Source organism: Lithobates pipiens, unplaced genomic scaffold (genome assembly GCF_037356315.1).
Source record: "Lithobates pipiens isolate NorthernLeopardFrog02 unplaced genomic scaffold, aLitPip1_a1.2 Scaffold_35, whole genome shotgun sequence".
NCBI classification, from domain to species: domain Eukaryota; kingdom Metazoa; phylum Chordata; class Amphibia; order Anura; family Ranidae; genus Lithobates; species Lithobates pipiens.
The window spans coordinates 15707796-15735437 of NW_027507811.1; the positions used below are offsets into that span (position 1 = coordinate 15707796).

General features: G+C 47.2%; 1 protein-coding gene across 1 annotated transcript; it reads right to left on the reverse strand.

Annotated features, from left to right (window-relative positions):
• Nucleotides 1-967: 967 nt before the first annotated feature.
• On the reverse strand, nt 968-22398 carry LOC143955585 (uncharacterized). Its single transcript, XM_077465667.1, has 8 exons — nt 22226-22398; nt 20797-20925; nt 20462-20596; nt 20250-20373; nt 20036-20133; nt 19779-19928; nt 19520-19667; nt 968-3467 (listed from the first exon to the last, which is right to left on the reverse strand). The coding sequence occupies exons 2-8, from the start codon at nt 20890-20892 to the stop codon at nt 1741-1743; spliced, it is 2478 nt and encodes an 825-aa protein (XP_077321793.1). The 5' UTR covers nt 20893-20925; nt 22226-22398; the 3' UTR covers nt 968-1740.
• Between the last annotated feature and the right edge of the window lie 5244 nt (nt 22399-27642).

Below are 27642 nucleotides of genomic sequence, written 5' to 3' on the forward strand. Positions count from 1 at the left end.
ACATGTCTAATGTGTGCCCCCCTTCACCTCCTCAACCATACCCGGCCACATACCCTCAACATAGGGAGAGTATCTCACCAAGTCCATTCATTACTGATTGGAAGGTTCTACAATGTATGAGCTCGTATCGGGGAACACGAGGCACCGGCAAATGTATGTCTCTGCAGAGATCAGGGGAGATACTGAAACTCAGATTAGTGCCAACTAGTGATGAGCTGAAGTGCCCTGAGTTCTGTTTTTTGTAGAACCCGAAATCAATGGGAGCCAAATCTGTCAAGTTAGAAATGACTGAGCTAATAGGCGAGGGGGGGGGGGGGTAGTGTGTGGCTCCTCACCAGACCACATGTCCTGCACTATTGCCCACTGATTTTGTTAAAAATAAGGGAGTCCCCAAATATCGCCCCCTACCGACCACTACACTCTGTACCCTGGCCTGTATATGACATACTCCTGACCACTGCATGCTGTACTGTATATGACATACTCCTGACCACTGCATTCAGTACCCTGGGCTGTATATGATATACTCCTGACCACTGCACTCTGGGCTGTATATGATATACTCCTGACTACTGCACTCTGGGCTGTATATGATATACTCCTGACCACTGCACTCTGGGCTGTATATGATATACTCCTGACCACTGCATTCAGTACCCTGGGCTGTATATGATATACTCCTGACCACTGCACTCTGGGCTGTATATGATATACTCCTGACCACTGCACTCTGGGCTGTATATGATATACTCCTGACCACTACACTCTGTACCATGGGCTGTATATGATATACTCCTGACCACTGCACTCTGTACCCTGGGCTGTATATGATATACTCCTGACCACTACACTCCAGACCATTATTCTCAGGTAACTCCAATCTGATGACCTGTAAAGTCTATTAAAGCCTCCCCCATGAACAATGTTTGGATATGGAAGATTGTCATCATTGCACCGACACACACAATACTTTTTCGATACATTTTTTATTATAATTTGAACAAGATTGCAGACATAAAATCAGGAAGTAATAAAAGGTAGAAATCCGATTGGTCGGGAAAATCACTTGTTAGAACAATGGGAAGAAGCTGCGCTTCCCGCCAAAACTATTAAGTAATAAATGGGGATATGTGACGGCGGCACTCACTGCTACCCAACTAATCCACCAAATCTAATACAACGCAAAGTGTTACACTGTATCCTTTATATATCGTCTCACATCATTGGTTTATTTATTCAACTAATCTTCCAAAAATAAAAACTCTAATTGTCTGCGAAGGTTTCCACCCCAAAACGAGCTCAGCCAATGAGAGCTAAGGACTCCATTTTTATTTTAAAAGGCCTAGAGGACCGGCTTTTAAGAGTGGTGGGGTTAACGCGTTTCGTCCTGAAAGACGACTTAAGAAAACAGACCACTTGCAAGAGTTTACACCACAAAAATGTCCTCAGCCAATGAGAGGTAAGGACTCCGTTTTTATTTTTCTCCTGCTATCAATGGCCGACACGGTACAACACTTCATCCATGTCTTTGGTGATCTCTGATCTCCTTATCAACTGTTTCTTCCATGATGAAGATCAGCCATGGAGTATATCTGAGGTGTATATCAGGGTGTGCGTCTTCCCCACATGTCCAGCAACATTCATATACAAAACATTTCCCGCACTCACTAATACACCTCGAGGGTTGTGTGGGACCCCCCGATGTACAGGAATACAGGACTTCAGTGAGGAACATTTCCCTCACTCAGGACAGGAATACGGCTTCTCCCCTGTGTGAGATCTCTGATGTCTGTCAATAGAGGCCTTCTGTGAAAAACATTTCCCGCACTCAGGACAGGAATACGGCTTCTCCCCCGTGTGAGACTTTTGATGTTTGACAAGATGTGATTTTTGTCCAAAGCATTTCCCGCACTCAGGACAGGAATACGGCTTTTCCCCCGTGTGAGATCTCTGATGTATTGAAAGATATGACTTTCTGGTAAAACATTTCCCGCACTCAGGACAGGAATGCGGCTTCTCTCCTTTGTGTGACATCTGATGGCTGTCAAGATTGGACTTCTTGGAAAAACATTTCCCGCACTCGGGACAAAAATACGGCTTTTCCCCCGTGTGATACATTTGATGTGTGACAAGATGTGATTTAAGTCCGAAGCATTTTCCGCACTCAGGGCAGGAATACGGCTTCTCCCCCGTGTGAGATCTCTGGTGTGTGACAAGAGCTGATTTATGTGCAAAACATTTATCGCACTCGGAACAGAAATACATCCCTTCCCCCGTGTGAGAGATTTGATGAGTGACAAGACGTAATTTATCTACAAAAAATTTCCCGCACTCAGGGCATGAATACGGCTTCTCACCCGTGTGCAATCTCTGATGGCTGTCGAGATGGGATTTCCTGTAAAAGCATTTCCCACACTCAGGGCAGGAATACGGCTTTTCCCCCGTGTGAGACCTCTGATGTGTAACAAGATATGATTTGTGTACAAAACATTTCCCGCACTCAGAACATGAATACAGATTCTCTCCTGTGTGCAATCTCTGATGACTGTTGAGATGGGATTTCTTGGAAAAACATTTCCCGCACACAGGGCAGGAAAACCTCTTATCTGTTGAAAGGACAGCACCATCCCGCACAGTCCAAGGTTCCTCAGGATAAGAGGAATACGATGTTCCGGCACCGTCCCGCACAGTCTGAGGTTCCTCGGGATAAGAGGAATACGATGGTCCGGCACCGTCCCGCACAGTCTGAGGTTCCTCGGGATAAGAGGAATACGATGTTCCGGCACCGTCCCGCACAGTCTGAGGTTCCTCGGGATAAGAGGAATACGATGGTCCGGCACCGTCCCGCACAGTCTGAGGTTCCTCAGGATAAGAGGAATACGATGGTCCGGCACCGTCCCGCACAGTCTGAGGTTCCTCAGGATAAGAGGAATACGATGGTCCGGCACCGTCCCGCACAGTCTGAGGTTCCTCGGGATAAGAGGAATACGATGGTCCGGCACCGTCCCGCACAGTCTGAGGTTCCTCGGGATAAGAGGAATACGATGGTCCGGCACCGTCCCGCACAGTCTGAGGTTCCTCGGGATAAGAGGAATACGATGTTCCGGCACCGTCCCGCACAGTCTGAGGTTCCTCGGGATAAGAGGAATACGATGGTCCGGCACCGTCCCGCACAGTCTGAGGTTCCTCGGGATAAGAGGAATACGATGGTCCGGCACCGTCCCGCACAGTCTGAGGTTCCTCAGGATAAGAGGAATACGATGGTCCGGCACCGTCCCGCACAGTCTGAGGTTCCTCGGGATAAGAGGAATACGGTGGTCCATCTACACTGTGTGGTGCCGGATGGACATTTGAGGTAGTCGGGTTTTCTCCTGGACTATACTGTGTGATGTCCTCATATTCTACTTTACAGTCTGGAGACAAAGTGAGACAATCCTCTGAGGTTTTCCTCATCTCCCGTCCATCTACTAAAATAGAAATACAAAGATTATTACTAGACATGAGCTGATTGGTTCCCCTAAACCAGGACTCCGCCCACATCAGGCAGCTTTGTCTCTGAGGATCTTACAATTCCCCCCTCAAGGTAACTAGTAAATGGGTCCTCTGATCTCCTACCAGATCATTTCTTTCCTATATTTGTGGGTAGAGTGAGGATGTTATCACATTATTATCACCATGTAAAAGTCTGTGCTCCAATCACATCATCCGATATAAAATGTCCAGCTGGTAGGAAATGGGTGTAACAAAAGAGAATACATATTATGTGTATATATATATATAGGAGTGTGTAGAGGGGAGAGAGGAGGGGTCAGGGGTATGTAATGTACAACATATTATATATAGTGCAGGGGTCAGGAGTATGTAATGTACAATATAGGGTAGGGGTATTAAATTACAATTCACTGAGGTCCGGTCAGTAAAATTTTCTTCTAGCAGAGGTCTTAATATCATGATTGGTTCCCGTTGCGCATTTTCACATGCCGCAGCACCATCCAGCTTGGTGCGGTGCAATTTTGAAAGAAAGGCCAAGGACTTCTTTCTCCATGTTTCTTGTGGGTGGTGCATTAAAATGGTCTGATCGACACGCGACGTGTACACCTAATGCAGATCATAACCCATTCATATATCAGCTTCCTCAGTCCCCAGTGCACATCACAGTCCCCTCCCCCTTCACATCAAGATCACCCCCTTCTCCACTCCTTTCACAGTAATGTTCTCACACTTCCTTAATATCAAGCCCCATTAACAGTACTGTCCTCTGCCCCATTTACATCACCCCCCCCCAACATCACTGTCCCCCGTTCCCGACATCGCCATCCTCAGTCCCCCCGCAACATCACTGTCCTCAGTCCTCCCCATTACTGGCCTGTCCCCAGCCCCCCCCATTACTGGCCTCAGTCCCCCCGACATCACCATCCTCAGTCCCCCCCGATATTGCTGTCCCCCGTTCCCCCCCGACGTCACTGTCCTCAGCCCCTCCCATTACTGTCCTCAGCCCCCCCATTACTGTCCTCTGCCACTATTTACATCATTCCCCCCACATTGCTGTTCTCAGTCCCCCCCCCACATTACTGTCCTCTGCCCCTATTTACATCATTCCCCCCGACATCCCTGTCCTCAGTCCCCCCGACATCCCTGTCCTCAGTCCCCCCCCACATTACTGTCCTCTGTCCCCCCCACATTACTGTCCTCTGTCCCCCCCACATTACTGTTCTCTGTCCCCCCGCATAACTGTCCTCTGTCCCCCCCCCACATTACTGTCCTCTGTCCCCCCCACATCACGTGACACTCCTTGGTCCCCTCAGTTTAATGTCCTCAACCAACCCCCCCCCCCCCCCCACATTCCTGTCCTTAGCTGCCCCCACATGACAGTCCTTGGTCCCCCCACATTCCAGATCTCAGCCCCCTCACATTCCAATTCTCAGCTCACCCACATTGCAATCCGCGGCTCCCCCCACATCCCAGTCCTCAGCCTCCCCTACATGACAGTCCTTGGTCCCCCCAATTTAATGTTCTCAGCCCCCCCCCCCCCACACACACTCCAGTCCTCAGTTGTCCCTCCCCCACACTGCAGTTCTCACCCCCCCCCCACATTCCAGTTCTCACCCCCCCACATTCCATTCCTCAGCTCCCCCCATTTTGATGTCCTCCGCCCCTCTCCCTGCATCACTTCAATCCTCAGCATCCTCCCTCATGTTTAACTTCATCCCCCTCACCGTCCTACCTTACACAGACGGATCGGAGGGAGGCACAGCATGTCTGGATGGAGGAGGGAGTTGCAAGATAGTAATTGGCTGCTAGGACCGCCCTTCGTCCTAGCAGCAAATCATCTGTTTAACCTCGAGCAGCTCCACCCTCCATCCAGAACTGTCTCACCTCCAACTGTCAGCTCCGTGAAAATTAAAGAGCGACGGCAGGGGGAACAAAAGGCTCATAAATGATAGGACTGCGGCGTTCTGAATGGGAGATTGACACCGTCCGCATCTGGCCCGTGGACCGCCATTTAGTGACGCCTGACACAGAGTATATAGAGCAGGGGTCAGGAGTATGTAATTTACAGAATAGAGTATATAGAGCAGGGATCAGGAGTATGTTATGTATAATATACAGTATATAGAGAAGGGATCAGGAATATGTAATGTACATCATAGAGTATATAAAGCAGGGGTCAGGAGTATGTAATGTAAAACATAGACCATAGAGTGCAGGGGTCAGGATAATGTAATGTACAACATACAGTATATAGTGCAGAGATCAGGAGTATGTAAAAAAGCAATATAAATTATATAGTGAATGTATTTATTATCAATGACTGACCTGTGCTGATCTCTGTAGGAGTGTCCTCCTCTATAAATGTGCCCGTTATTCCATCCTCCTCCATAGACTGCTGATCATCCCTCACATACCTCTCTTCTTCTTCTGCTTTAACCTCAACTTTTATATCTGTAAGGTCTTCACACTAAACCAAGAAAATTATAGAAACATAAAATGTAATATTGTGACATCACATATAGAGAAGATCCACACATCGTCTCACAAGTCCATGTCCCAGATGTTCCATTCAACCAACCTTGTAATGGTGGGGGATGGTGTGATCTTCCTGTGTGGAATCCCGGGAATACAGAGGACCTCCCCCTCCCATAGACTGCTGAGCTCCACTTATCAACATCTCTTCTTCTTCCTCTTTAATCTCAGCTTTGATGTCTTTCAGTTCCTCATCCTAAACCCCAAAGATGATACAATATAAGTGTAAAACAGAAAAAAAGATTACATAGAAGAATGTCCTCTCATAGGTTAGAATTCTGTTCTAGTTGCTCCGTCCCACCTACCTGATGATGGTGGGGGATGGTGTGACCTTCCTGTGTGGAATCCCGGGAATACAGAGGACGGGGACATCTCTCTGGTGGGTTCCCATTACTGGATCCATTCTCCACAATGAGGTCACAATCCAGACACATCCCTTGTCTGTTACTGGATAATTTCCCAGAATTCCCGGCACCGCTCACCTCTCCTGTCAGCAGCTCCATCATCTTCTTGGTGACTTCTAGAACCTTCTCTATGTTGTGCCTCTCGGGTTTTAGGGAGTCACGTGGTGGCACTGTGATGGTCATACGATCACCGGACTTCACAAGAGGAAATCTCTGTATTGGGGAAGCAATAGGAATATCAAATTAGAATCCCAGAATCCTCCTCACCTCTCCGGTCAGGTCTGTGTTTTATTAATAGAGGTAAGAGTGATGTCATGTGACCTCCCAGAATCCTCCTCACCTCTCCGGTCAGGTCTGTGTTTTATTAATAGAGGTAAGAGTGATGTCATGTGACCTCCCAGAATCCTCCTCACCTCTCCGGTCAGGTCTGTGTTTTATTAATAGAGATAAGAGTGATGTCATGTGACCTCCCAGAATCCTCCTCACCTCTCCGGTCAGGTCTGTGTTTTATTAATAGAGATAAGAGTGATGTCATGTGACCTCCCAGAATCCTCCTCCCCTCTCCGGTCAGGTCTGTGTTTTATTAATAGAGATAAGAGTGATGTCATGTGACCTCCCAGAATCCTCCTCACCTCTCCGGTCAGGTCTGTGTTTTATTAATAGAGATAAGAGTGATGTCATGTGACCTCCCAGAATCCTCCTCACCTCTCCGGTCAGCAGGTAGATGATCTCCAGGGTGAAGTTTATTATCTTCTCAGCCATGTGACTCCGGTCCTCCTCCATCCTCATTGGTGCCGCCATTTGATCTATACAGGTCTCCTTGTAGACGGATACCTTTGGGAAATGAAAGTAAGAATTATTTGGATGGTATTGGTCACACAATAATAGGATGGGGGGGAGGGGGTAATAGAAGGGTTGCTGTGCATTTAAGAACGACTGCCCCCATATGAACACATTTAGTTTGAATTATTTACATTTTCCATCTCCTGGGAGCCTCTTGGACCGCTGGATCAGAAATTCCCTTTTCTCTGTTGGGTCTGTTTTGTTTCTGAACTGGTTTTGATTAGTTTTAGATCTGCAGACAAGGAATGATAAATGCGATCCTTCTTCTGTGAGGTGCTGTGTGGTCAATGTTGGGTCATCATGATGCCCAGGAAGGGGAACTTGCTGACTTTTGACCAGAGTTCTGGGCTAATGCGCCTAATTGGCAGAACTCCGACTGCAAGGCTCCAATTTCTGGCATCCTGCTGATGTCACTGTTATTCTCTGCAATAGGAGAAGGGATTGGCTGGGATAGCAGAAGGGGCGGGAGTGAATTTTGTTCTCATCCCTCCAATGGCAGCCCGATGTGGGTAGGAGGAGGATAGCAGGTGTGTGGTATTTTATCTCATAGTTGCCAAGTATACTGTAGTATCCAGGACCTTGTACAGAGTGGCGGTGGGTTCCTGGTGTTCTGGATTCCGGTACCAGGCTCTGATACAGTCTATGTCATGGGAAGGTATTGGACGGCTCCCTCAGACCCACAACACGGACCTGCTAAGCGAGTCTGTGCAAACAGATCCTCTAACAACGAGTGTGTACCCAGGGTGAAGGACTTCCCTTCTTCATTCCACTTGGTGTCCTGGAATATATTACTTGGCCAGTAACATGGGAAGAAGGTGAAGGCTGCCTTCATTAACTGGCAGGGTTTTAAAAGTGCAGGAGTTCCCCCTCTCTCCCTACTTTGGAGACTCCTCTTCCCTCAGAGCCCCAAAGCCTGACTAACCCTTCGGAGTCCTTCAGAATCACCATCATCTCAGAGGCCCCCGGAGTCTTTATAATAGACATAAAATAGGCTTCGTTCTTTTTTTTTTTCTTTTTTTTACCCATAATTTTTTTTATTTTAGAGAGAACATAGTTTCATAGTTAGTAAGGTTGAATAAAGACACCAGTCCATCTAGTACAACCTGAGTAAGTGTCTACAATTGTCCCTATCCCTGTACATTGTACACTCACATCGGTCCCTACCCTCAAGGAGCCCACAATCCAAGGTCCCCATTCACATACTAGGGCCAATTTTGGACAGAAGCCAATTAACCTACCTGCATGTCTTTGGATTGTGGGAGGAAACCAGAGTACCTGGAGGAAACCCACGCAGGCACAGGGAGAACATGCAAACTCCAGGCAGGTAGTGTCATGATTGGGATTCAAACCAGCGACCCTTCTTTCTGCTAGGTGAGAGTGCTAACCACTACACCACTGTGCCGCCCCAATTAAGATTGTTGCAAATGGTACATATCATTGTAATGTAAAAACATTGTAAAGGCATATAAAATAGGCATCGTTCAAATCTTGATGGCCCAATCCAGCCTACCCCAAATGGGTTTCACGCTGAATAAGATCTTATTACCTTCTCTGCCATAATTGTTCCAGCAACGACTCCTCTCTACTCACCATATCTACTCCTCCAGACTCGCCTCTAACCCAGCACTTCCTATCTGCACCTGACATCACTTCCTGTACAGCTGACATCACTTCCTGTACAGCTGACATCACTTCCTGTCTTCCATAGAGACTTCCTGTCTGGGTATAAGTGACATCACCACCTTGTGGAGCTCAGAAGAACTGCAGCCCCGAGTAAACGTCCCATAGTGTGAACACGGCTTTATGCGCTCATCTCCACTCCCACCAAGGGGGATAGAAATATATTACTGCCGCTCTAGGTCTGGGAGGTCACCACATTGAGCCGCTAGTCAGCCTGTACAACTATAAGTAAGGGAATAACATTGAAAAGGGGGAGGGTAACAATATAGGAAATTCAGGGAGTAGAGGATAACATAGATAGTGTTCTACATCTGCCTATTACTTAGTTAATTGATCAGATTATTTCAGGCCATGGGGGAAGTTAGAATTTGCATTCTTTTAAATAATTGGAGGCTCTAGGGTGGGATATCCAAGTCTTCCATTTTTTACAAAATGTGGTAATGGAATGATTTTTGTAAGCAAGCATTAATTCAAATTGTGCTTGTGTATTCAGTCTGGTTCAAATTTTGATGGCCCAATCCAACCTACCCCCAAATGGTTTCACGCTTACCTCCTCTGCTGTAAAGTTCCAACAACGTCTCCTCTCTACTTCCTCCCGACTCACCTCTCACCCAGAACTTCCTGTCTGCACCTGACATCACTTCCTGTCTGCGTGTCTGTACCTGACATCACTTCCTGTCTGCGTGTCTGTACCTGACATCATTTCCCATCTTCTATAGAGACGTTCTGTCTGGGCAGAATTGAGATCGCCACCTTGTGGCACTCAGAAGAACTTCACCCTCGATCTCCACTCCCATGAAGTAGCAATCCCTATTTTACATGCCTTTACAATGTTTTTTTTTCATTACAATGATATGTACCATTTGCAACAATCTTAATTGTTATGTTCTCTTTTGATAAAATAAAAAATGTATGAAGTCGAGATAAAAAAAAAACAGGTGGGGATAGCACTGAAATCCTTGCCCAAGCATGGCCTATGGCAGTGATGGCGAACCTTGGCACCCCAGATGTTTTGGAACTACATTTCCCATGATGCTCATGCACTCTGCAGTATAGGTGAGGATCATGGGAAATGTAGTTCCAAAACATCTGGGCTGCCAAGGTTCGCCATCACTGGCCTATGGGCATATTTAGACAATGATGTCACCTCTACTCTACCCCTTCATTATGCAGATGATGAAAGCTCAGGGAGCCGTTATTCAGCTAGTGGTACCACTGTACAATATGTACCCCATATTTATTCATGTAGAGGGGGTTATATCTAAGGACCTCCTTATTGTTAAAAGGGACTTCCAGGTTCCAATAAGCCCCCCCCCCCCACTCCCAGACCCCCGTGACCATCAGCCAGGGTTGCAAAAAAAAAGGCCCTTGTAACCTGTCCATGGGTTTGTTTTTATTGTGGGAAATCAATCTGGATAGGGATGAGGGATTATGGGAAGCCCAATTTGAACTTGGTAGAATAATTTGAGGACAAACGTCTTTGCTATGCACAACAAGAAATGCAGATCCTGGACTGTACTCCCTCAGGAATATTGCCAGTCTCTAATGGATCAACAGCAAATTTCATCTTCTTCAGGAGCTGTATGTCCCGCGCGGTGAAACTCACAAAGTCCCAACTCTGCAGAAAATACCAGCCCACCTGGCTGCCTTGAAAAGTGTCCCACAGTGAGCAATTTAGGTTAGCTGTGACACTGTGTCTGGCAGCCTTCACCCTTATGGTCCTGGGGGTGATAGGTAGAGGTAAGATGGCTTTCCAAGCCTCCTACTCTACAGGTCTTCCCATGCTAGACAAGGCATCTTCTGGGTGAGACTGAAGGGTGGTGGTGGTCTCTCTCTTCAGCTTCCTCAAGATTGGAAGCAGAGCCCCCCCCCCCCCCCCGGCCCCAGGGTCCCCTTCCAGGCCTCACGATCCTCAGCTCAGCACTCCCATCCGACAACAACCCCTGCTGGCCAGGCCCTTCAATATTTATAGGCCCATATTATAACTCTGCTAGGTCCCCTGGGGATTGGTGAAACTGCCTTAAATATTCATATCCCTGCCTCTGTACCTCTGCCCACTAGCTTCTAGAAGTTTCCATGAACCTCCAGAACCAGGGGGAGGCGATAGAGGCCTGATCTGCAGAGCCTTCCAGCCTGACCTTAAACTGAACCCACAGCAATTACCCAGACTCACATAAGCTACTGTGAGTCAGCTAAATTTTCCTAACTATACTGTACATTAGAGGGTGCTATATATGATAATCTCTTAATGACTGCACTGTGCACATGGAGCTGTATATGTCATGTTCCTAACCACTGCACTCTGTATCTTGGGTTGTTTATGACATAGTCCTGCACTCTATATATGATATACTCCTGACCACTACACTATGTACCCTGGGCTGTATATGATATATTCCTGGGCTGTATATGATATACCCCTGACTAGGGATGAGCCGAACACCCCCTGGTTCGGTTCGCACCAGAACTTTCGAACGGACCCAAAATTCGTACGAACTTTAGAACCCCATTATAGTCTATGGGACTTGAACGTTCGAAATTAAAAGTGCTAATTTTAATGGCTAATATGCAAGATACTGTCCTAAAAAGGGTTTGGGGACCTGGCTCCTGCCCTAGGGGACATGGGTCAATGCCTAAAATGTTTTTAAAAATGGCCGTTTTGGCGGGAGCACTGATTTTAATGATGATTAAAGTGAAAAAAAAAGTGAAATATTCCTTTAAATATCGTGCCTGGGGGGTGTCTGTAGTATGCCTGTGAAGTGCCACGTGTTTCCCGTGTTTAGAACAGTCCCTGCACAAAATGACATTTAACGGAAATAACGTCATTTAAAACTGCTTGCGGTTTTAATGAAAATCATTGAGAAAAATGGCATGGGTAGCCCTCCCTGCCCATTACCAGCCCCTTTGGGTCTTGTACGGATATTAAGGGGAACCCCGTACCCATATTAAAAAAAGGAAATACGTGTGGCCCCCAGGCCCTATATACTCAGAACAGCAGTATACAGGCGGTGCAAACAAGACAGGGACTGTGTAGGTTTGTTGTGTTAAGTAGAATCTGTTTGTAATTTTCAACTGGTACATTTTTAAAGTGTAGCTGCAGTCAAAAAATCGATTTTTAAGCTTTTTGGAAAACATAGGGAAGGGTTATCACCCCTGTATAATTTGTTTTGCTGTCTGTCTTTTTTCATCTCACTTCCTGTTGTCTCCTTCTGTTTGCAAGTAGGAGAAGTTTGTAAGTTGGATGTTTGAAAGTAGGGGCCTGCCCTATATGCTCTGCAGAAATGGCGCAACAATGTGTTGGTGTTGCCACAACATTGTAAGCCCTCAAAGTGACTCTTGGTGGGCGCTGGAGCGCCCTGCTGTGACCGATTATATCAAGAATTGTAATTACATGCCATTGTTGAGCAGTGGTAGAAAAATTTAGCCTTTGGTAGTTGTGGTGCTGGTGCCACAACACTATAAGTCCTCACAGTTACTCTCAGTGGGCACAGGAACGGGCCCTGCTGTGAAATATTATATCAAGAATTGTAATTACATGCCCCTGTTAAACAGGGGCTGCAAAATTGGGCCTTAGGCACTGGTGCTGGTGCCACGACACTGCAACCTCTCCCATATACTCTAGTTGTAGTGCAGGAATGAGCCCGGCTGCAAAGCATTGCATCAAAAATAGTAATTAAACGCCCCTGTTAAACAGGGGCTGAAAAATTGGGCCGTAGGCACTGGTGCTGGTGCCACGACACTGCAACCTCTCCCATATACTCTAGTTGTGGTGCAGAAATGAGCCCTGCTGCAAAGCATTGCATCAAAAATTGTAATTAAACGCCCCTGTTAAACAGGGGCAGAAAAATTGGGCTGGTGGCATCACCCAGAAGCAAAAATGTTCTTCCAACATATCAGCGGAGGAGGAAGAGGATAGACAATCAACATAACAGGACAGTCAATCAGCACCAGCATAGACAGTCTTGAAGGGATGTGATATTTCAAAAAAAATTATTCGGTTACATCAGCTTCAGGTGCTTGGTAGCTGTGGGTGATCCAAGACTGATTCATCTTGATGAAGGTCAGTCGATCAACTGAGTCGGTGGGCAGGCGCACCCTGTGATCGGTAACAAAGCCACCAGCAGCACTGAAGGTGCGTTCCGAAAGAACGCTGAATGCAGGACAGGCCAGTAGCTCAATAGCATACTGTGCAAGCTCTGGCCAGTGATCCATCCTCAAGACCCAGTAAGCCAGAGGATTTTCGGTGGGAAAGGTGTCCAAGTCTGACCTTGCCCCTAGGTATTCCTGCACCATGTAAATCAGACGCTGGCGATGGTTGCTGGAACCGATCATACCTTGGGGCTGGGGACTAAAAAATTGTCTGAACTCATCGGTCAGACGGCCACCTTCTCCACCGCTCCTTCTGACCGATGCCTCAGCAACGCGTTGTCCAGGAGTTTGTAACCTCCCAGTCTTTGGGAACGCGTTGCACAGACCTTTCTGCAAGGCCTCCCGGAGATGTCTCATCCTCTGCTCCCTCTGCGATGGCAAGATAAGGTCGGCAACCTTACCCTTGTACCGTGGATCAAGGAGAGTGGCCAGCCAGTAATGGTCCCTCTCCTTGATCCGAAGAATACGAGGATCCTTCCGCAGGCTTTGCAGGATCAGGGAGGCCATGCAGCGTAGGTTAGCTGAGGCATTCGTCCGGAGTCCTCTGGGTCACTAAGGACAACATGATCAGCAGCTACCTCCTCCCAGCCACGTACAAGTCCACAGGTTTCTTGGAACTGTAAATCATCCCTACAAGACTGCTGCTGCTGATGCTGAGTGCCAGACTCCACCTCCATGCTGACACAATCATCCTCCTCCTCCTCTTCATCCTCTTCCTGTGTGATGGGTGGCACAGCAGGAACACTGTCTGGATAAAGGAGGCCTTGAGAGGCAAGGAAGTCCTCTTCTTCCTGCCTCTGTTCTGCCTCAAGTGCCATGTTCATTATTCCACGCAGCGTATGCTCCGAGGTGGACAAGAGGTACAGTGTCACTGATGCATGCACTGTCACTGCTCACCATCCTTGTGGCTTCCTCAAACGGTGACAGGACAGTGCATGCATCCCTGATCATGCCCCACTGGTGTGGTGAGAAAAAACCCAGCTCCTCTGACCCTGTCCTGGTGCCGTAGTCGCACAGGTACTCATTGATGGCCCTCTGCTGCATGTGCAGCCGCTGCAGCATGGCCAACGTTGAGTTCCACCTGGTGGGCATGTCACATATAAGGCGGTTCTTGAGCAGGTTCAACTCCTTTTGGAGATCAGCCAGCCGAGCACAGGCATTAAATGATCGGCGGAAATGCACACAGACTTTCCTGGCCTGCTTCAGGACATCCTGTAAGCCCAAGTACCTGACCAAGAACCGCTGCACCACCAGGTTAAGGACGTGAGCCACACAGGGCACATGGGTCAGTTGTCCCTGTCGGAGGGCGGAGAGGAGGTTGGTGCCACTGTCGCAAACCACCATTCCTGGCTTAAGCTAGCGTGGCGTCAACCACCTCTCGGCCTGTCCCTGCAGAGCTGACAAAACATCTGCCCCAGTGTGGCTCCTGTCCCCCAAACAAACCAGCGCAAGCACGGCATGACATTGTTTTGCCTGCGTACTTGCGTAGCCCCTGGAACGCCTACAGAGCACCGCTGGTTCTGAGGACAGAGCACTGGAAGAGGCCATGGAGGAAGAAGAAGAGGAGGGGGTGGAGGAGAGAGGTGTGTCACAACCAATAGTAGCATTTTGGAGGCGTGGTGGCGGAACAACCTCCAACACTACTGCACCTTGTCCTGCATCCTTCCCAGCTGCCAGAAGAGTGACCCAATGGGCCGTGAAAGACAGGTAACGTCCCTGTCCATGCCTGCTGGACCATGAGTCAGCGGTAATATGAACCTTACCGCTGACCCCCCTGTCCAGCGAGGCAAGGACATTGCCTTCCACATGCCGGTAGAGAGCCTGAATCGCCGGCGTTTGGGGACCTGCCACTGAGGAACCGCACATTGTACAAACTCACAGAAGGGGGCTGAGTCTACCAACTGAAAAGGCAGCAGTTGAAGTGCTAGCAATTTAGCCAAGCTAGCATTCAACCGCTGGGCATGTGGATGGCTGGGAGTGAACTTCTTTCGGCGGTCCAACAGCTGGGGCAGGGACATTTGCCTGCTATAATCAGACGTGGGTGTACTGCTAGCAGAGTGCCCGGAAGCACTTGGCTGTGACACACCTAATTCTACACCTTCATTCCTCTCAGATCAGGTTTCAGAGAGGACTGAAGGTCTAGTGGGGTTGGAGATGCCAGCTGATGAGGAGCAAGGAGAGGTCCGCTTTGTTCTTTGGTGTGGGTCTTTGAGGTACGCTTGCCAACGAGCTGCATGGCAGGTCAACATATGTCTGGTCAAGCATGTGGTGCCCAAGCGGCTGATGTTTTGGCCACGTGAGATACGCTTGAGACATATGTTGCAAATAGCAGCGGTGTGATCTGATGCACTTGTCTCAAAAAAGGCCCACACCAAAGAACTTTTAGAATAACGCGCAGAGGCAGCGCCCTGCACAGGCGGAGCTCTGCGGTGTGATTCAGTCGGTGTGCTGCCCCTAAGCTGGCCCCCGGAGGGCATCCTGCCTCGTTGGACATGTGCCTCCTCCTCCTCCTCTCTCCTACCAGGCACCCATGTGGAGTCAGTGCCCTCATCATCCCCTCCCTCTTCATCGCTGGAGCAAACCTGGCAGTATGCTGCAGCTTGTGGAACATGACTGCCAGATTGCTGTCCTTCTTGAGCATCCCCTCTCTCTGCGCTCACGCTACTGCCTTCCTCTAGCTGAGTGTCATCATCAGAGCCCACAAAACACTGGGCATCCTCCTGGAGCATGTACCCAACACTGTGCTCAAAAAGTTCAGGAGACTCCTCAGGAGGACGTGGTGGGTCTAGGGAAGGAGTCACTGATGATGACATTGAGAGGAGGGAAGACGATGCGTTGGCAGCTGCTTTGCTAGTACCCTGAGCCTGGGTGAGAGAGGATGAGGAGGATGAAGAGGGCTTGGTTCATCCACTCTACCAAGTCTTCGGCATGATGCGGCTCAACACGTCCAGCTGCCGAAAATAAGTACAAGCGTGTCCCATGGCCACGTGCTGATGACGATGCACCGCGTCAACGACCAGCACTGTTGTCTCTAGACACAGAGCCTGCTTGCCATCTTTTATCGGCTCGCGCCTGTCTGCCTCTCCTTGCTGGCCTTCCAGACATGGTAATGGCCTGAAGAGAGATGGGAAAACCAGCAATTGGGTAGTGTATATTGTGCTGGAGGCACACACAACACCCACTCCGGCAGATGGCTCAATTAGAGAAGAGCTATGTAGGTGGATATAACGGTGTATTCTGCGGTCAGAGCACGCAGACAGCACGCACAATCTCCTACAACTGACTGCAAGCTCTATTTAAAACGAGCAAGATAGCTAGCTATATAGGTGGATATAATGGTGTATACTGCACTACAGAAGAGCAAGAATGCAAAATCGGCCGATAACGAACGGTGTATACTGTGTTGAAGGTACACAGAACACCCACTAACTCCTACAGACGCCAACACACTACACAAGGCCGCCGCGCTGGCGGCCTTATATAGTGTGGGGCGTGTACTACACAGCCTGAGCTATGATTGGCCATAGGCATCCTGCCTGTGGCCAATCATGGCTCTCCTCGCTGCCAGCGCTGTAATTGACCAAGCATGCGGGGTCACAGTGCATGCTTGGCCAATCATGAGCCAGCAATGCACTGTGATGGCGCAGTGCATTGTGGGCCGTGAGCGCCACACGAATTTGGCGCGAACGGCCCATAATGTTCGGTATTCGCCTACCCCTGACCACTACAATCTGTACCCTGGGCTGTATATGATATACTCCTGACCACCGCACTCCAGACCATAAATATTTATATAATCTGATGGCCTGGAAAATCTTTTAAAGATGTTTGGATATGGAAGATTGTCATCATTGCACCGACACACACAATTTGTTTTCAATACATTTTTTTTATTATAATTTGAACAAGATTGCAGACATAAAATCAGGAAGTAATAAAAGGTAGAAATCCGATTGGTCGGGAAAATCACTTGTTAGACCAATGGGAAGAAACTGCGCTTCCCGGCAAACCTATAAAGTAATAAATGGGGATATGTGACGGCGGCACTCACTGCTACCCAACTAATCCACCAAATCTAATACAACACAAAGTGTTACACTGTATCCTTTATATATCGTCTCACATCATTGGTTTATTTATTCAACTCATCTTCCAAAAATAAACCTCTGATTGTCTGTGAAGGTTTCCACCCAAAATGTACTCAGCCAATGAGAGGTAAGGACTCCATTTTTATTTTCCTTCTGCTATCAATTGCCGACACGGTACAACACTTCATCCATGTCTTTGGTGATCTCTGATCTCCTTATCAACTGTTTCTTCCATGACGAAGATCAGCCATGGAGTATATCTGAGGTGTATACCAGGGGGTGCTTCTTCCCCACATGTCCAGCAACATTCATATACAAGACATTTCCCGCACCCAAGGCACTAATACACCTCAATGGTTGTGTGGGACCCCTGCCTGATGTACAGGAAGACAGGACTTCAGTGAGGAATAATTCCCTCACTCAGGACAGGAATATGGCTTCTCCCCCATGTGAGATCTCTGATGTCTGTCAAGAGGGGCCTTCTGTGAAAAACATTTCCCGCCCTCAAGACAGGAATACGGCTTTTCCACCATGTGAGATCTCTGATGTCTGTCAAGAGAGGCCTTCTGTGAAAAACATTTCCCGCACTCAGGGCATGAATGTGGCTTCTCACCTGTGTGTGATCTCTGATGTTTGTGAAGATTGGACTTGTCTGAAAAACATTTCCCGCACTCAGGACAGGAAAATGGCTTCTCCCCAGTGTGAGAATACTGATGTGTGACAAGACGTGATTTCTTTACAAAACATTTCCCGCACACAGAACAGGAATATAGCTTCTCACCCGTGTGCAGTCTCTGATGAATACTAAGAGAGGACTTCTCTAAAAAACATTTCCCGCACTCTGAACAGCAAAAAGGCTTCTGCCCTGTGTGAGAATATTGATGTGTGGCAAGACGTGATTTATTTACAAAACATTTCCCGCACTCAGGACAGGAATACGGCTTTTCCCCCGTGTGTGACCTTTGATGAGTGACAAGAGCTGATTTATGTATAAAACATTTCCAGCACTCAGGACAGGAATACTGCTTCTCCCTCGTGTGAGACTTTTGATGTGTAACAAGATTTGATTTTAGTCCAAAACATTTCCCACCCTCAGGACAGGAATACGGCTTCTCACCTGTGTGGGATCTTTTATGCACATTAAGATGAGATTTCAAATTGAAACACTTCCCGCACTCAGTACAGGAAAACTTCTTATCTGTTAAAAGGACGGCACCATCCCGCACAGTCTGAGGTTCCTCAGGATAAGAGGAATACGATGGTCCGGCACCGTCCCGCACAGTCTGAGGTTCCTCAGGATAAGAGGAATACGATGGTCCGGCACCGTCCCGCACAGTCTGAGGTTCCTCAGGATAAGAGGAATACGATGGTCCGGCACCGTCCCACACAGTCTGAGGCTCCTCAGGATAAGAGGAATACGATGGTCCATCTACACTGTGTGGTGCCGGATGGACATTTGAGGTAGTCAGGTTTTCTCCTGGACTATACTGTGTGATGTTCTCATCTTCTACTTTACAGTCTGGAGACAAAGTGAGACAATCCTCTGAGGTTTTCCTCATCTCCCGTCCATCTACTAAAATAGAGATACAAAGATTATTACTAGACATGAGCTGATTGGTTCCCCTAAACCAGGACTCCGCCCACATCAGGCAGCTTTGTCTCTGAGGATCTTACAATTCCCCCCTCAAGGTAACTAGTAAATGGTTCCTCTGATCTCCTACCAGATCATTTCTTTATTCATGGACCTTAGTCAGAGAGTGAGGAAACAACGAGAACTGTCTTTTATAGGAGTGACAGTGATGAGGGGATTATAGGACGAGTATCCCCTCCCCCTCTATCACTCATTGCCATCTTCCCAACACAAGAAGTCCTGCACTTCCTTATTTAGTCCATGATTTATTCATGAATAACAGCGGGGCTGAGCCCCACCAGAGGTCAGAGAGTGAGGATGGGGGGAGAACAACCAAGATAAAGACTGAAGACCACCATCACTCCTCCCTCATTATCACATTCTGTTTAAAGTTCTAAAGTGTGAGGATGTTATCACATTATTATCCTCATGTAAAAGTCTGTCCTCCAATCACATCATCCGATATAAAATGTCCAGCTGATAGAAATTGGTGTAAGAAAAGAGAATACATATTATGTTTATATAAAGGAGTGTGTAGAGGGGAGAGAGCAGAAGTCAGGAGTATAATGTACAACACAGAGTTTATAGTTGATAAATCAGGATTATGTACTTCACAACATAGAGTATATAGAGAAGGTGTTAGGACTACATAAAGTGCAATATAAATGATATAGTGAATGTATTTACTATTAATGACCCACCTGTGCTGATCTCTGTAGGAGTGTCCTCCTCTATAAATGTCCCCGTTATTCCATCCTCCTCCATAGACTGCTGATCATCCCTCACATACCTCTCTTCTTCTTCTTCTTCTGCTTTAACCTCAACTTTTATATCTGTCAGGTCTTCACCCTAAACCAAGAAAATGATAGAAACATAAAATGTAATAATGTGACATCACATATAGAAAAGATCCACACATCGTCTCACAAGTCCATGTCCCAGATATTCCGTTCACCCAACCTTGTAATGGTGGGGGATGGTGTGATCTTCTTGTGTGGAATCCCGGGAATACAGAGGACCTCCCCCTCCCATAGACTGCTGAGCTCCACTTATCAACATCTCTTCTTCTTCCTCTTTCATCTCAGCTTTGATGTCTTTCCGTTCTTCACCCTAAATTCCAAAGATGATGGAATATATGTGTAAAACAGAAAAAGAGATTAAATGTCCTGTCAGAGCCTGGAATCATTATTTAGGTCTTCATGTTCCGTTCCACCTACCTGATGATGGTGGGGGACGGTGTGACCCTCCTGTGTGGAATCCCGGGAATACAGAGGACGGGGACATCTCTCTGGTGGGTTCCCATTACTGGATCCATCTGTAGGAAACACACACACTGACTGAATACATTGTTTCTATGTGTTTATCAGATGATGGGGGATCTAGGTGGAGCCTCCGTACTGCTCTCTCCTTTACAATAAAGTCTCCTCTTACCTGGTGATGTGAGGGGCGGCTGATTGTCCATCATGACGTCCTTGTAGAGATCCTTGTGTCCTTCTAAATACTCCCACTCCTCCATGGAGAAATAGACAGTGACATCCTGACACCTTATAGGAACCTGACACACACAATGATACAGTCACCATCCAGACACATCCCTTGTCTGTTACTGGATAATGTCCCAGAATTCCCAGAATCCTCCTCACCTCTCCTGTCAGCAGCTCCATCATCTTCTTGGTGACTTCTAGAATCTTCTCCATGTTGTGTCTCTCAGGTTTTAGGGAGTCACATGGAGGCACTGTGATGGTCATATGATCACCGGACTTCACAAGAGGAAATCTCTGTATTGAGGAACCAATAGGAACATCATGTTAAAATCCCAGAATCCTCCTCACCTCTCCGATCAGGTCTGTGTTTTATTAATAGAGATAAGAGTGATGTCATGTGACCTCCCAGAATCCTCCTCACCTCTCCGGTCAGGTCTGTGTTTCATTAATAGAGATAAGAGTGATGTCATGTGACCTCCCAGTATCCTCCTCACCTCTCCACTCAGCAGGTAGATGATCTCCAGGGTGAGGTTTAGGATCTTCTCAGTCATGTGACTCCGGTCCTCCTCCATCCTCATTAGTGCTGTCATTTGATCTATACAGGTCTCCTTGTAGACGGATAACTTTGGGAAATGAAAGTAAGAATTATTTGGATAGTATTGGTCACACGATAATAGGATGGAGGGGGGGTAATATGAGGGTTGCTGTGCATTTAAGAACTTCTGAACTCATGTGAACACATTTAGTTTGAACTATTTAGTGTTTGTTACTTGTTACAAGGTCCCGGGACCGTCTTGGCCTGCTGAATTAGAAATTTGCTTTGCTCTGTTGGGTTTGTTTTTTTTCTGAACTGGTTTCCATTCGTTTTAGTGCTGGAATCTGGAATGATCAATACGATCCTTCTTCGGTCTTCTTGTTTTGCTCTGAGGCAGTGCTGTGAGGTCAATGTAGGGTCATCATGATGTCCAGGAAGGGGAACTTGCTGACTTTTGGGCTAACCTGGATAATTGACAGAACTCCAACTGCAAGGCTCCAATCTCCGGCAGCCTGCTGCCTGATAGGAGTGATGTCACTGTCACTCTCTGCAGTAGGAGAAGCGATTGGATTGGATAGCAGGAGGATGGTGTTGGTGAAGTAGAGAGCTGTGGGAAAGATTTTGTTCTCATCCCTCCAATGGCAGCCCAATGTGGGTAGGAGGAAGACAGCAGGGGGTGAGGGGTTTGTTCTCTTAGTTGCCAAGTATACTGTAATATCCAGAACCTTGTACAGAGTGGCGGTGGGTTCCTGGTGTTCTGGATTCCGGTACCAGGCTCTGATACAGTCTATGTCATGGGAAGGTATTGGACGGCTCCCTCAGACCCGCAACACAGGCCTGCTAAGCAAATCTGCGCACACAGATCCTCTTATGAGTGTACCCAGGGTGAAGGACTTCCCTTCTTCATTCCACTTGGTGTCCATGAACATATCACTTGACCAGTAACATGGGAAGAAGCTGAAGGCTGCCTTCATTCCATGTAAGGAGGCCTGAAAAGTGCAGGTAGGAGGACCATCATAGACCAAGAATTCCTCCCCCCTACCTTAGAGGCCCCCTGAGCCCTACAGCCTCCTCTTTCCTCAGAGCCCTGAAGCCTGACTAACCCCTCGGAGTCCTTCAGAATCCCCATCATCTCAGAGGCCCCCGGAGTCTTTATCCCTATTACCCCCTCACAGCCTCTCTGGACCATATTACTAGAATTTAAGCCCAAAATTAAGACAATGTGTGGGGAAATGTTCTGACTCTTAAGGGGTTAATCTACACTTCTACACTATATATGTGTGTATCATCATCTGCTGGAGATAAAAGACATCACAGTGACTATGGAGGAAGAGGACGGACATGACGGAGGGGTTACTGGGTGTAAATATAAAATAATATCTTATTACCTCCTCTGCTGTACAGTCTCAGCAATGTCTCCTCTCTACTTCCTCCCGACTCACCTCTAACCTGGAACTTCTTGTTTGGCACCTGACATCACTTCCTGTCTTCCATAGAGACTTCCTGTCTTTGTAGAAGTACGATCACCACCTTGTGGAGCTCAGAAGAACTGCACCTCCGAGAAACACCTCATAGTGTGAACATGGCTTTGTCCTTTCTTTTTTTTTTTTTATCCATACATTTTTTATTTTATCAAAAGAGATCATAACAATTAAGATTGTTGCAAATGGTACATATCATTGTAATGAAAAAACATTGTAAAGGCATATAAAATAGGCTTCGTTCAAATCTTGATGGCCCAATCCAGCCTACCCCGAATGGGTTCACGCTGTAGGTCTGAGAGGTCACCACATTAAGCCGCTAGTCAGCCTGTACAACTATAAGTAAGGGAATAACATTGGGAAGGGGGAGGGTAACAATATAGGAAATTCAGAGAGTAAAGGATAACATATGTAGCACTGACCCCCGAAGGAGCTGCTGGTTTTGTTGGATTTACCGTTACCTTCTTGACCTCGTGTGAGTCTAGGGGTTTCCCGAGGTAGATGGCCCAAAGAATTGTAGAAACTGACACCGGATCCGCCTTTGGGATTTTTATTTGCAAAAAGGTAGACAAACACAGTCTCTCAATGAAGGATAGAGGGTTAGATAGTACGTTCAGATACTCTTGGAACTGCAAAAAATAGTAGGATGTCTCTCAATATAGAAATCCAGAGAATCACCGTTCACAACTGGATTCCCACAGCTACCGGATAGACCTCCTCTCACTAGGCCTAGCAGCCGATAGAGTGCTTAAATAGAACACAGTCCCTGCCACAGACTTGAATGTAGAACACTTGTGAATAAAGTCTCTGCCACAGACTTGAATGTAGAACACTTGTGAATAAAGTCTCTGCCACGGACTTGGATGTAGAACACTTGTGAATAAAGTCTCTGCCACAGACTTGGATGTAACTGAAGGATGTAGATAAATTTAGAGAGCCAACATACGGTACCAGTATCTCGCAGCCAGTCTGGTGTTACCGTATGAGTGTAGCTTCACTTAGTGTCCTTTCAACTGAGCTTCCAGGCTCCTTCTGAGAAGTCAGCCTTGTGCGTGGCCTTCTCCCGAAGAGTCCCCCCCCGGTTGCTTTCTCCAGTTGCTGGGCCTCTCCACAGATGAGACGGCTCTAGGGTGCCTACGTGTCCCGGATTGCCCAGGATTGTCCTTTAATTGATATCTGTGTCCCGGGCACCTTCATTCCGGGACAATACAGTGTCCCGTAATGAACTAAAGACACACAGCCTAACTGGTTGCTAGGGCCGCCTCGCTTCTAGCAACAGCGCTCTGAGTCCACCCACCTCTGCCTCCAGCAGCAGGGAGAGAGAGAGAGCAGCCAGAGAGCATCTTCTATATCTCCTCCTCCTGTGTCCTGAGGGCGGCTTCCTCTTACTTGTGCTGGCCCGCCCACCACCTGTAGCACAGAGCCTTGGAGCACTTTCTTTGGCTACTGTGATAGGTCACAGTCACGCTGGTGGTGGGCGGGGATAAAAGTCCTCCGACGGCCACTGCTGTTCCATCCTCCGAGGGGAGATCCGCACACTACTCCATCCAGCGTGCCTGCCTGGGCAAGCTTGTGACACTCACCGGGAAGCCTCTGACTGTGAGCCCCCCCACCATCCAAGTGAGTGAGCAGAGCACTGTCGCTAACCAGACCCTGGCCCCCTCTGTCTCCCCTCCCTGTCCCCGTCCCTCTCCCCCTCTGTCTCCCCATCCCCCTCTGTCTCCCCGTCCCCCCTCTGTCTCCCTGTCCCCCTTCCCTCTCCCTGTCCCCCTTCCCTCTCCCTGTTCCCCCTCTGTCTCCCTGTCCCCCCTCTGTCACCCTGTCTCCCCTCTCTCTTCCTGTCTCCCTGTCCCCCCTCTCTCTGTCCCCCCTCTGTCTCCCTGTCCCCCCTCTGTCTCCCTGTCCCCCCTCTCTCTTTCTCTCTCCCTGTCCCCCCTCTCTCTCTCCCTGTCCCCCCTCTCTCTCCCCGCCCCCCCTCTGTCTCCCTCTCTCTCTCTCCCTGTCCCCCCTCTCTGTCTCCCCCCCCCCTCCCCCCTGCCCTCTCTCTGGCAGCAGGTGACAAGTGACATACGTCATTTGGTGGCAGGAGACAGTGGCAAGTGACATCTGGTGGCAGGAGACAGTGGCAAGTGACATCTGGTGGCAGGAGACAGTGGCAAGTGACATCTGGTGGCAGGAGACAGTGGCAAGTGACAAGCAGCATCTGGTGGAAAATGACAAGCTCAGGGTTCCCTCTGCGTTATGGTGAGTTGAACTATTTCATTTTATATTACAATGTAGTAATAGAAATAATGTGATTTGATCATCCTGACACCATACTAAGCATGGTGTCAGATTGATTTCAGTGCTAGCACCAGCCATTCACCCAACAACCCCCCCCCACTTCTGAATCCGCCGTCAACCCTGAGACTACATTCGCCCCCCGGTCCTTGGCAAAATTGTCCCTGAATGGCAGTTTGGAAATGTGGTCATCCTAGACAGCACTGGACCACCTTTAAATCCTCCTTCCAGTTAGGTTGCCTTGGGCTAGCCAGCCCAGAGACTTGAAATTGGTTGGATCTGCACCCCAGGCCATGAGGGTCATGGGGGCTGGTCAGGAGGACCAGGACCAAGGAGACAGAACAATCTTCTGGACCAGAACCCAGAAGGACGTGATGTCGGTACCTTAAATACCTTCCCCCAGAATGCACAGCAGGATGACACTCCCACTGGGCTTTTTCCGAGAAAGAATGGCATCTAATACGCATAGCCAAACTGCGTTCTCACACTTGCCAGCGGTGACAGTGACACCTGTGGCCAAGGAGAACCCAGTGCAATCCAGCCAGACTGGTACCGAAACCATAATTTGGTATAATTAACCCTAAAACCTAACTGCAGTTTTAGGAACGTTAAATAGAAAAAAACACATAGCGCGTGCTCTTCAGGAGCCGGCGCTACACATAGATAGTGTTCTACATCTGCCTTTTACTTACCGTATTTATCGGCGTATAACACGCGCCGGCGTATAACACGCGCCGGCGTATAACACGCACCCCAAGTTTAGGAGGGAAATTTAAGGAAAAAAACTTTTAGGAGGGAAGTTTAAGGGGAAAAAAAAAACCTTACATTTATATGCCCATCAGTGTCATCTGCAGCCTTGTCCACCATTGCAGCCTTGTCCACCATTGCAGCCTTGTCCACCATTGCAGTCTTATGCAGCCTTGTCCACCATTGCAGCCTTATGCAGTCTTGTCCCCCATCACAGCCTTATGCAGTCTTGTCCCCCATCGCAGCCTTATGCAGTCTTGTCCCCCATTGCAGCCTTGTCTATTTATTTTGCTATTTGTTTTTTTATTTTTTTTAAATGCCGCCACCGAGATACAGAGCCGGATGTGTATCTTGGCGGCGTGCGGTAGTTCTCGGCGGGCCTCCGCCGCCCTCGGCTCTTCACGCCAGCTTTCGGCCATTCACGGCAGCTTTCGGCCGCCGAGAAGAGCCGAAGGCGGCCGAAAGCGGGCGAAAGCTGCCGAGAAGAGCCGAAAGTTGCAGAGAACGGCCAAAGGCGGCCGAAAGTTGCAGAGAACGGCCAAAGGCGGCCAAAAGTTGCAGAGAACCGCCCGAAGATGGCCGAAAGCCGCCAATAATGGCCGAAGGCGGCCGAAAGTCGCATTGAAGAGCCGAAGGCGGCTGAAAGCCACCCAGAGGCTCAGAATTTCGGGGGATCGCCGTATAACACGCACCCACGATTTTCCCCTGCTTTTAAGGGGACAAAAGTGCAATAAATATGGTAGTTAATTGAACAGATTATTTCATGCTGTGAGGTAAGTTAGAATTTGCATTCTTTTACATAATTGGAGGCTCTAGGGTGGGATAGCCAAGTCTTCCATTTTTTACTAAATGTGGTAATGGTAAGCATTAATTCGAAAATTGTGCTTGTGTATTCAGTCTGGTTATAACAGTAGATAGGTCGGGTGCTTCTGTAGATTTCCAGAGGTTGGCTATTGTAAGTCTTGATGCTATTAAGATGTGGACCACTATAGTTCTATGTATAATGGGATATTTCAACCCCAATAACAAAATAGAGTTCCCATGGATTATATGGGAATATATATGTAACCATAAGGACAAAAATAGGAAGGGAATTTCATTCTTCTATGTCTGAGATACAATCCTCCCAACCAGCCAATAAAAATGCTCACATGTTGAAATGGGAGAGAGATTTAGATAAAAACTTCTCCTGGGAACAGGAAAAAATCTTTCCAAATAATGAACAAATCATCTTCATGCATAGAACACTGGGACAATGCCCAGAAAATAATTAGCAGGTGGTATTTAACCCCATATAAATGATCTAAAATCTACCCATCCACAACCGATATTTGTTGGAGGTGTAATGAGCAAACTGGAAATCTTATACATACCCTCTGGAGTTGTAAAACCCTGAAAAGATTTCGGAACTCAGTTTCATCCTTTATATCAGATATAACAGGAAACTAGACAAAGACAAATTTGTTCATTTTAGTTTCTTTCGTTTGTTTGATTTTTTTGGAAAATTAAAAATTCTTGAATTTTCACATTTCGATTTTTCGGATTTCTGGATTTTCGAATTTTCGATTTTCCGAATTTTCAGATTTCAGGATTTTCGACTTTCCGAATTTCGCATTTTCGGATTTCAGAATTTCCGAATTTTCGATTTTCAGAATTTCCGAATTTCGGATTTCTGAATTTCAGAACTCGGAATTCAAAGATTTGAAAGTCTAAAAAATTAGAAAATCTGAAAAAAAAGAAAGAACATCAGTTTAATTAATAACCAACTATTAAATTACGGAGTACCGTTTTATCCGCAGTTACGAATTAACTGAAATAACAAATGCCGCATCTAAACAAATGAAACGGAACAAATTAATAATAAGTAATTAATAATAATAAAAAGGTTTTATTATTATTATTATTAGATCGTTACGTTCCATTTGGTTAGATGTGGTATTCGTTATTTCAGATAATTGAATTCGTAACTTCGGATAAATACATATTTGTTACGTTCACTAACAGACAAATTTGAAAGGGAATTCCAATACCTATCATTTAATAGTTAGTTATTATTTAGAATCAAACTGATTTTCTTTCTTTTTTTATGATTTTTCGAATTTCCGAAAAAATTCGGAATTCCAAAAATCCGAAATTTGAAAATCCGAAATGCAAAAATCTGAAATTCGGAAATCCGAAATTCGGAAAACCGAAAACTCAAAAATTCAGAAATCCGAAAATTGGAAATCCGAAATTCAGAATTTCTGAAATTCGGAATTTCACACATTTTGAAATTCCGGAAATTGAAAAATTCTAAA